The sequence below is a fragment of the Nematostella vectensis genome, chromosome 6 (assembly GCF_932526225.1).
Source record: "Nematostella vectensis chromosome 6, jaNemVect1.1, whole genome shotgun sequence".
NCBI lineage: Eukaryota > Metazoa > Cnidaria > Anthozoa > Actiniaria > Edwardsiidae > Nematostella > Nematostella vectensis.
In genome coordinates, this window is record NC_064039.1 from 9,785,636 (window position 1) to 9,796,906 (window position 11,271).

The following is an 11,271-nucleotide window of genomic DNA, read 5'->3' on the forward strand; positions in this document are numbered from 1 at the left end:
GCAGGTGTGGCCAAATCGTGTATTCATTAAATTTATGTATAGCATAACCACATGTAATACAAACGGACAAATAAAATAACACTTGTTTCATTTAAAAGAGTTCCGGTTTTGATAGTTGTCAGGATTTTCAACGATATTTACATTCCCAACCGCCCCAAATAGGCATTTTAATAAACATGGCTTTAGACTATGTGATTTTGGCCATTCATCAAGGAACCAGACTCTGGATAAGGTACGCAAAAATGGCTTAGACGAACTAATATTATAAAGGAGTCCTCGATTTAATGAGTAAAGGTCGTTTTTAAGAATGTTCGCTAGAAACTATAGCTTAATTACCCCTTCTGAAAGGTGTAACATAGTGCATTTTTAAATGGTATTCCAAAAAAAAGAAAAAAAATGCCCGTTTTACTTACTAAAAAAAAAATGAAGTGCCAGATTATTCCCGTTACTTAGCCATTTTCTAAAAAATGCAGATTTTGATTTTTAGTTGTTGTGTTTTTTCTACAGAGTCCCAACTCTACACTTAAAGCGGCCGGGCAAAGAAAACAGGGCTAGCACTTTCTACGCTGACCGGAAAATGCTTATTTGCTTGTCCAGATTCGCAGAAAAATATCTCAAACCAATCTTTTTCAGCGTCGATTGCCGACTTTTTGCGGGACATTTGTGGGACCACATGGCTGTTATTGCACTATCTCTTTCCTGATTGGCTATTCGTGCGCGCGTGATTCACATGTCGGATCTATGAATACGTTTGTTGGTCAGCGACAAAGATATTTTACAGACTGGTATATTCAAAAGGCTGTAAAAAAAATCGGGGATTATGGGAAATCGGGGATTTTTGGTGAAAGATTCTTCTAGCATAGAAGATATTATATTTGATGAATGAACCGTTTTGGAGGATATTCTAATTATTCCTTCAGATGCACTTTAAAGTTATTAAAACCTTTCACTGATATCAATCTAGCCAAAATAAAGCATAGATAAACTTTCAAATTCTGAAAAGGGCATTGAATTTGATTGAAATTTGAATTTTCTACAGATCTTTGAAAATTTTTCTGGCCGCGCGAAAGGAGATTAAATCGAGTGAATAATTCCAAGTTTTGGCGGGAAAATGTGAAACAACGTATTTTCCTTAAATCCGTTAAAATTCAGAGATGGCAATACCACAAAATATTGGGAATTGTTTTCTATTGCAATGCTACTCGTAATGAGGCGAAGAATGGGGATTCTTTTCTATTGCAATGCTACTCATAATGAAGCGAAGAGACAAAATATCGTTTTTTTGTAGGTTTCAAAATTAGCCGCGCTCGTGAGAATGTCGCCATTCTTGATATTGCGAATGCAGCGCGTGCACAATGCAAAAACAATTCAAAGACTAGATACTATCTGCTAAATTTTGCAGATTTGTTTCCTGAAGTTAAATAATAATTTGACTACCAGGTTGAGATATAAAGATGACGGTAAAAGTTGAAACCACACAACGTTCTTTAGCAAGAAAACATGAAGACGGGAACCGGTTTAGCGCGCGCATATGTTTTCGAGAATTTGTGTGTAATTTAATTTGTGTGACATCTCGATCTACGTCACAAATGACTGGACCCGGGCCTTTCGGCCTTTTTTTCCGAAGGTTGACCAAAATACCTCAATATTACAGATTTGAGTTATTCGCGCGAACGCGTGTTTTATAGGGTCCATACGAACCACATACCATTTGGAAGATGAAAATATAAAGACTTGACAAAGTCTATCATAACTCTGAAAGGTTATATGGAAAGCTTTGACAACGACATATTACATGAGCTTATTCGATTAAAGTTCTTAAAACCTTTCAGGTATATCAATGTAGCCAAAACAAAGCATAGATAAACTCACAAATTCTGAAAAGGGAATTGAATTTGATTGAAATTTGAATTTTCTACAGATCTTTGAAAATTTTCCTGGACGCGCGAAAGGAGATTGAATCGAGTGAATAATTCCAAGTTTTGGCGTGAAAATGTAAAACAACGTATTTTCATTAAATCCGTTAAAGTTCAGAGACGGCAATACTAACTATTTACTAACCGAGAGTGAGGTCATGCCGGGAAATATCAAAATGAGGCTTTAGCGTATCGACCGAGGCTTTGCGAGGTCGATGAGCCAAAGCCGAGGTTTGACATTTCCCGGTATGACCGAACGTCCGAGGTTAGTAAGTTGTTTATTATATGGCTTTTTAAAATAAAAATGACAAGAAAATGATTAGTTTATCGATCGATATCAAAAAGGCGGGAAAACAAGAAACACTCGCGCGCTGCCAAATCAAAAATGTAAATGAGTGAAAAGACTCAACAACAAGAAATTGGACGACTTTTCGGGCTATTTTCTTTCTATTTGCACTTTTTGGAAGCTACAGGTTTTATCATAGATGAAGTTGATCCAAACAATAACAAAAAAAGCTCAGATGTCAGTCTTCACGGCATGAATGGACTGTCTAGTTCGTAAAATCCACGGTATGTAGAGAACAAACTTCTGAAGTACAATGAAAAGGCCAATTGCTTTGTGCCGCTTTATTATTTGATGAAAATAATGCATTTACAAATAACAGGTAGTACTTTTATCTTCAAGAGACTTTTCTGGGCCTTTACACCCCTTGTTATTTATTCATTTGCCTTTGTTTATCCGATGTATTTCTTGGCTATCGGTGGCGCTCGCCAACTCGTAATCTTATTGTTTTTCTTTTTGTCAAAATTTTCCTCTTCAGTCTCTTGAAGATAATAAAACTCCGACTCATAGTGCTCGTCCATTCCCATTTTTCGTTGTTGTTGTTGCTTTGGTTTTTTGGTCGATTTTGTTTTAGCGAAATTCGTGCAACCGAACAAAACAACACAAAAAGCTCACAAAAGTCCCGCTCCGGATACGGAAAAAGACGGCCCGCCAACCAACCATTTCTGCTTCTTCTGGGTGTTGGAATTTGCTACTTGAATGTTCGCTGTTGCTCATTTTGCAGTTTGAAGGTGGAAAAAATTAAAAAAACAGAAAATTGTGAAAAAATTTTCGTAGGGCAATACGGAATTCCGTAATGCCCTCAGAGACGGGCAATACGGGAATGTCACGACTACCAATAAGCCAATCACAGCGCGCGTACTATCGTAGCCACATAATAACACAAAATATTGGCGAATTGTTTTCTATTGCAATGCTACCCACAATGAAGCGAAGAATAATTTAAAGTCGAGGATTGTATGCGAAAAAAGAAAATATCGTTTTGTTGTAGGTTTCAAAAACAGCGCGCGCTCGTGATGTCGCCATTCTTGATTGCGAATGCAGCGGCGCGCACAATGCAAAAACAATTTTGCAGGTTTGTTTCCTGGAGTTAAATAATCATTTGACTACCAGGTTGAGATATAAAGATGACGGTAAAAGTTATAACCACACAACGTTTTTCAGCAATAACTAAGAAGACATGATGACGGGAAACGGTTCGTCACAAATGACTGGACACGGGCCTTTCAGTTCACGGCCTTTTTTCCGAAGGTTGACCAAAATACCTCTATAATACAGATTTGAGTTATTCCCGCGAACGCGTGTTTTATAGGGTCCATACGAACCACATACCATTTGGAAGATCAAAATATAAAGAATTGACAAAGTCTATCAACTCTGAATGGTTATATGGAATTAAAATCTGACGCGCGTATCGACATTCTTCTACGACATTTGGGTTTCGGCGTCCCGCGGGCACCCTGTAACCTTAAGGCGAATAAGACTACTTGGGTTAATGTCAAGGGAAACCCTGTACCGTCCCACACGGGGGTGACAGGAAACGACCGGGGGCCGGTTCCTGGAAAGCCGATTTGCGCTAACCCAGGGTTAAATTAACCCTAACCCACGATTAAATTTTTACCCCCAGATAAGTTCCGTTCCCGAAACGCTGGTTAGCGCTAACTCTGGGTCAGTTTGGAGGTAAAATCTAACCCTGCTCGCGAGGTGGGTTAACTCGCTAACCCACTGTTTAGTTGGCGTAACACAGGCCTCCCAAACTTTGTAGTAGAACTAAAGCTTCATAAAATAAAGTTGTCGAAAAAAAAAGACGTTACACAAAACAATGTAGGGATCAAATATCCTAACATTTCGCTTTATTATGTGACCTTCGTTGCGATGCTGACTCGAAAATTGTGCTGGGACAGACAGAAAGTTACATGAAATTTATACTTGAAATGAATCTGTCTCGCTAGTGTCACGCACCAACTCGAATCCTGCAAATGACACTTTTTTGGCCATGAAATGGAGGTAATTACAGGTGATGTAGAGGTGTTTTGGGGCTTTTCTGCGAAAATAAAATCACCAAAGGTAAATTTAAGTTGCTTTCTGTTGACATACTGGGTACCCTGTGTGAATTTTATTCCTCAAACCAGTTTTTCACTCGCTTCATCCAGGGTTAGTAATTCGGGGGATTACTTGGCTTTCGGGAACGGTGAGTTATCCGTCGGTTAGCTGACCTACGATTAGCGAATTTTAACTCGGGATTAGGCGCTGATCGAGGGTTAAGTTAAACGGCCTTTCAGGAACCGGCCCCAGTTGGCTGACCTGGCGACACGGTAAAAAAGGGTAGATGGGTATGTCGATAAATTGAATTTGGTAGGAACCCTGGTAGGTTTGTTGCAGGGCAACTCTGTCAGGAGATCCTCAGAACGATGCGCAGACGCATCTGTCCTGCCCGCGGAGTTGAGCGTTATATGGAGGTTTCTCTTGAAAATGTCAATAAGGACCTACTCCTACCCGAGAGTGGCAGGATATTAGCTCAAACGTTTTTTGTATGCGTTCCCGGCAGGCAATTCTTGGAAACGTCTTCCCGAGTAACAACGACCCGATCGGGTTATTTAGGTTTGGGTAGAAGAAAAGATTTGAAAATTGAAGAGGTTGGATGAGTATGATAAAGCGTTGTCATAAATGCGCGCAATACACTAACTGACGTCGATGGATTTTTAATGTCTTAAAATGTTTGGGGAGTAGGGAACCCATCGACATGTGGTAAGCTAGTGGGAGTGCACATGGTGCACGGGTGTCGGGAGCCAAATTTATCCCCAATCTTAATACGATGCGACAATGGATGCAGTGTAGAATAGTACTAATCGCGCTGAATTAGAGCAGATAGAGTAAATAGGATCGGTGAATATGAATAGATTATCGTACCGCTCAACTGCAGGGAGGTAAATGTTACGTGATTACTTTACTGATTGTTCTTAGCGCTATATTAGATTATTACCTACTCCCATGTAGATCTGATCTCTCTCTCTTTGTGAATAAACTATTCAACACAACACGTAACATGGTGGCAGCGGTGGAATCTTACTTTTAGACGAATACCTCCAGAGAGCGAGCTCGAATTAGATGGGTGAACCAGCAGGAGATTCCCCGGCGACGGTAGCAACTACGGCAGCCCCGTCGCCATACGTGATACAAGGGATAGCGCCACCGAGCGGGCTAAATCTCAGAGGGGCCGACAAAGCCGCGAACTGGAAGGTATACAAACAGCAATGGCACAATTACGCCATTGTTACCCAGCTAGAAAAGCAGAGCTAGGAGTACCGCGTTGCTCTGTTCTTATACTCAATCGGGTCGGAAGCCGTAAAGACCTACAACAGCTTCGATATGACAGAAGAGGATCGCAAAAAGTTGACTATGATAATCAAGGAATTCGACCGCTACGCAATCGGCGAGACAAATGAGACGTACGAGCGATTTCAGTTCAACAGCCGTGACCAAAAAGAGGGAGAGAACATCGACAGGTATGTTGCCGATTTGAGAACCTTGGCGCAGACATGCGGGTTTTGTAGATGTTTACATGACTCGTTAATAAGAGACCGGATCGTGTTAGGAATTCGGGACACAAACACGCGCAAGCGTTTATTAAGACAAACGAAGCTTACGCTGGCAAAGTCGATAGAGATCGTCAGAAGCGAGGAAGTATAAGCGAGTCAAATGAAATCCCTTGTTAGTGACAAAGCGGAGGAAGTCCACTCGGTTGATTCGGGAACGAGACATAAGACAAAGGAGGCGTCCAGACAGAAATATGATCGGAATGCGAAGACCAGACAGCAGACAAACCAAAAGTCATGTAGATTCTGTGGTTACAAGCACAGGCAAGGGAGAGAGCACTGCACAGCCTGGAACCAAACATGCGGAGCTTGTGGAAAGAAGAACCATTTCAAAAGTCAGTGCATGTCCACAGAAAAGGCGCACCAAATCGTCGATGAAACGGGAAGTTCAAGTGATGAAAGTGAGTTTGCGTTCTCCGTGACGGAAAAGCAGCCGCTGACAGAAACTGTCAATGCGATAAAGCCAAGAGAGATACACGCAAATATGCCTTCCCACCCGTATTCTATGCCTTTTTGTTTTTTCATGATATGCGTTCAGTTTCGGATCGCCAAATTTATCCCTAATCTTAATACGATAAGGCAATGATGCAGTCACATCTCTTGCTACCATGCTAGACCTGGACACTTGAATCATCAGTTTTACTTGTTGCCATTACCATACGAATAAACTTATACCCACCACCTTGCTTGGATATAACAACAGCAATTTCTCGCCTCAGAGGAGTGTTTGCTCTACCGGTTGAAATGGTATGTTTTGCGCCTCTGGGAAACAGAGTACTTTGGCCGACGTTTCGAGCCCTGTATTTACAGAGGTGTAAAACATACAATTAAAAAACGCGTGCGTTTATCTTTCTGATTCCACTACGCCTACTACCTAGTTATTCTTCAGTTTGTTGCAACGCACCACAAAATCATCCAACAATAACTTAAAAGCGATGAAAGTTCGAAAATCACATGCATTTTTATTATTTTTTTATTATTATATATACTCTCAGGGCGCAATTCTAGTGTACACCCCTATACGAGATCCCTGGGAGGGGGGGGGGGGGGTACTCCCTAGGGGTGAAAATGAGAACGCTCAGATTTTTTTTACCTCGGTATCTTTTAGGGTGCTATATAGCTACGCTCATCTAACTTCTAGCTCATGAAAGAACGTTAAAACGTCAATCGGTGTTTTTCAGATCACACGCCCCACGGATTATTGATAGCGAGCTTAACAATGATCTGTTTGTTAAGCCTGCTTTTTCGACCACGAGAAATCTAACACGTTCTAGTTACAGATGATTATCAGTTTTGTTATGATGTAATGGAGTGCTGAAAGACTATGCTTATGCAAATCCGCGAGGATTTAGTATCTTTTAGGGTTGTTTAAAAAAAAAACCGACGATGATCCCCGTCCGTTTGATATTGGAGTACCCCCTCGCCCTCCCCCCCCCCCCCCCCCCCCCCGGGTACGAGATGGCGCAACTAGATTAGCAATTAATAAAAAATACAAGGAAATAGGACAAAAATATGGCTACTAAAAATATTATAGTTAGTGTGCTATTAAAAAAAATATTAGCAGCGCCCTTTGATTTGCACACAAATTCTAGCATTAGTGAAATAAGCGATCTCGCCCTTTTATATCGTTGGACGCTGCAAATGTCTTGGCATGCTTCATCGCAAAAAAAAACGTCTATTAGCCACATAATTGTCACTCAGATTAGGCCTCTTTTTATACGACCATCACCGAGATAGCAAGGGGGCATGCATGTATTTTCGCGTCATAGGAACAAGTAGCCCAGCTGGCTTCTAAGGAACAGGATGGAAGCGGAGTATTTGCCTTATTTCCCCGATGCGTATTTCCTCAAACTTCAACTAAAATCGCGCTTTCCTCTCGAGCACCGCGTTTTAGGAACCGTTACACGTTTCGCGATTGCCGTTAAAAATCTTTGTGTTCCCGTTTGATCTTTTAAACCAAATCATGCAAGCACTAATTCATAGCCTGGGAATAGTTCCTCAATCTTGGAAATGCCGTACTTTTGCGGCGCCCTTGTTTCCATGACGTCATGACCCTGTAGCTTTCCATCCACCAAGTATTCTTTACCGAGCTTTTCCTGCATCCACAAAAGCACTTTATCGCTCTGTGGGGTCGGCACCCCAAACAGCTCCGCTATTCCTTTGATGACCACGAGGCCATACGGGATATCTTCAGTGGAGTAGCGAGATTTGAATGTAGGAACAAGCCCTCCCTCGGTCTTGGTCATGGGGTGCATGAGCCCGCGGTATGCAACATTTGTTTGAAGAGTGGTTTTAAGTGTGGACTTATCCGTTATGTCATCCGGGTAACATCTCAGGTACCAGTCGTGGATATGGATAGCTTGAGACATGTCTACTTCAGGGAAACGCCTTGTGATTTCCTTGGCTATTGCAAGAACTTCATTGGACATGTCGTCTAAAAGATCAGCGGCTCTCTTGCTGATCCCTTGGTAGAACAGCGGTGCTTCTTGTAGGGGCTTACCGTCCCAGTCCACCCAGCGGTCGTATAGAATTGCCGAGTGGATGTAGGCATTGACGGACATGAGCGTGTTTCCCACTGTATGACCTTTGACCTTTAGTACCGTCTCCTCTCCCACTATACGCTGTAGCGTGGGTATGGGGTCGACTTTAGGGGCCACTTTGCTGCGGTGAAAAGCGCCCTCAAGACTTTTTTTGATTCCAAGAATCTGCAATCAGTTTAAAAAGTATGTCAACCAAAAGACTTGGAAAATAAATCGTTCAGGTTGAATAACGAAGACTCACCCTAGCCTTAACTAAATCGAGAAAATGACTTCGCAAATAACTTAAGGGGACTCACCTCACAAAATACACCATACTCCCAATAGCGACACGCCCAGGGAATAGACTCAAAGCAAATGATGGTGCAAATATTAGTAATCTCTTTGCCCAGAATCTGCATTGCCTCTAATTCGAACCCTCCCTGGCTGGGAAGAGCCACCAAAACCATACCTGGTTCAATGTACGGTTTAATGGCACATAGGTACTGCGCATGTGCGAAAGCTGGCATTATCAAAATAATGACGTCACTTCCTGGAATTGCTTGTTGTGGGTCTTTGGTCACCAGGTCTGGCTTTGAGGTCATGTGAATGGTATCCTTGCCACGCCGATAAATGGCCACCTCAAATCCATGTTTTCGCATTGATTCATTCCAGCGGTCAGCGTTAGAAAGGGTGAACACGCACACGTTAATGTTGGGATCCGCTGACGCAACACCGGCTAAAGCATGTGCACCATTACCTCCTCCGCAGACCACAAGTTTCATCGTCCTTGGCATCACTGTTACCCGAGAGTTTTTAAAACAACCGTTAGCTGCCTTATTTATGGAAAATTTTGTTTGCAAGTTTAAAATTTTCTGATTCAGACATGTATTTTTAAATGTAATTAGTGTTTTCGACGCGAGTACCCTGTGGTTTATTGGAATACAGAAATATTGGAAAAAGATATAAAACAGGGGCAATTTGCTTTGTTTTGATATCCAAACTGGGTCTTTTTATCAACTTTGACCAATGGCATTTTTCCGTTTTAGCGACGCGGGTACTCTGTGGTTTTGCTCCGGAATGGAAAAATCACATATTTCAGGATGTTCCACCAAAGGGATTTTTGGGGACTTTTAGTATGTTAACTAGGTTGTATCACTTGTCCGTGGAGAGTAATTCTATTGCAATTAGTTCCACCTGAAACCACAGGATTGGACTAATCAGACCCCGGATCCTTCAACCGCTTTTGAATTGTTGGTAGATAGTTGTTTGTAATGTAGAAAAATATAAATTATAATATACTCAAGAATCCCAGTCATACCTGTAAATTTCTTAACAAGTACTTTAAAGCACGTTTGTTTTGATTTTCTGGCAGGTCTTTATCGTCTTAATCAGGCCAACAAGGCACACCACAACACGATATGTCATAAAATATTTATTATATCAACTTCAAGTTGCCAGATTCAAGAACCCTTTTATTTTTTTTCACTGCTCATGCAAAAAATGGATTTCAATCCAGATGACCACTAAATGAAGATAAAATATAGAAAATGACTTAAAAAGCGACTTGTGAAATAGTGTACTGTTCCCCTTAATAGAGATACCATTCAAACTCCACATGTTATCCTCAAACATCATCTTTACGTACGTGATGCGTCCCTAAACTCCGAGAGACACTAGCGTATACCATATTTTTATAATATTCCTTATTTGATGTATGGTAAAGTATTTTTTGCTTTTAACATTCTTTATTCCAGCTATTTGAAAAAAAATACCGCGAAAATATGTTATTAGTATCAACGATACTGTGTCACAGAAGTTTGTTAGTTTACAGTTTTCGTCCGTATTCTGAAGCCATAAGAGGAAAGCATTCTCTATACGTGCGTCTGTAAACATATCTGTAAGGTGAGGGAGATTCTGACACTTACCTTAGTTTACTGTTGTATTGATTGTCGTTGAGAATTGCAAATGTAGCCCTGACCCGGGGCTTTATACTTGTTTGCATGCGCGGTATGAGACTGGGAGAGACATGGATCACAGGGATCCCGACACATATGCAGTGCGAGGCGCACAAACAAAACGCGTGGAGAAAAATGTCACAAATACATAACGATAGAATATAGATATAAAGATAGAACAAATGAAGGGCCGTTCAGTCGTATTTGGCCCCTATTTATCTTTTTTTTTTCTTTCTACAATAGGCTTGGTAATTTTATTATCTTGAATGTCTCGAAGAACTGAACATTCATAAGGGAATGTCATTTAATTCACATTTTATATGGAGAACAATAACCGTGTTGATTTGATTTAAAGTTTATAAGAATCGCGTTATTCGGCATTCACTTTTTTAATGTTATTTCTAAGAAATCGACAAAAAAAATCGTTTCTTTGTATACTATAAAATTACCACAGAAATAACATATAAAAAACACGAACTGCAAGAAAAATCTAAATCTACTCGAGGAATAAGATTTTTGGGATAACATATAATTATTTATGGTTCCTATTTTAATTGTTATATAAGAGTAATTAGTAAGGACTTGGCGAGAGGTTAATGGACAGTATTCACCTCTAAAACTCTGTCGATTTGTGAAATTACCATTAAAAAAGGCTTTTTGCACCCGGAGTTATCGAGCTTCACATTAAAACGGCATTTTTGCTAAAAATTAATCTGAATAAATTGTCTATACGAAAAATCGGCTTCAAACTCCGTGTTTTCGACAACCCCCCCCCCCACCCCGAAATGATTTTGCAACGTGCGCGACCATTTCAAGTTTGCTGGAATTTTATTTACGATAAAAAAACCAGCATATCGTCACTTTATACGAAAGAAAACAACAAGTCACTCAAAGTTTAGCCCTCACAATGTATCCACAATCAAGAGAAGTATTTTAGTGAAA

The 11,271-nt window shown here is 40.7% G+C and overlaps 1 protein-coding gene across 1 annotated transcript; it reads right to left on the bottom strand.

The window, feature by feature from the left end:
- Positions 1–6,797: 6,797 nt before the first annotated feature.
- Positions 6,798–10,498, bottom strand: LOC5519797 (tauropine dehydrogenase). Its single transcript, XM_001639702.3, has 3 exons — positions 10,300–10,498; positions 8,692–9,170; positions 6,798–8,560 (listed from the first exon to the last, which is right to left on the bottom strand). Exons 2-3 carry the CDS (start codon positions 9,166–9,168, stop codon positions 7,817–7,819), a joined length of 1,221 nt encoding a protein of 406 aa, XP_001639752.3. The 5' UTR covers positions 9,169–9,170; positions 10,300–10,498; the 3' UTR covers positions 6,798–7,816.
- Positions 10,499–11,271: the final 773 nt, after the last annotated feature.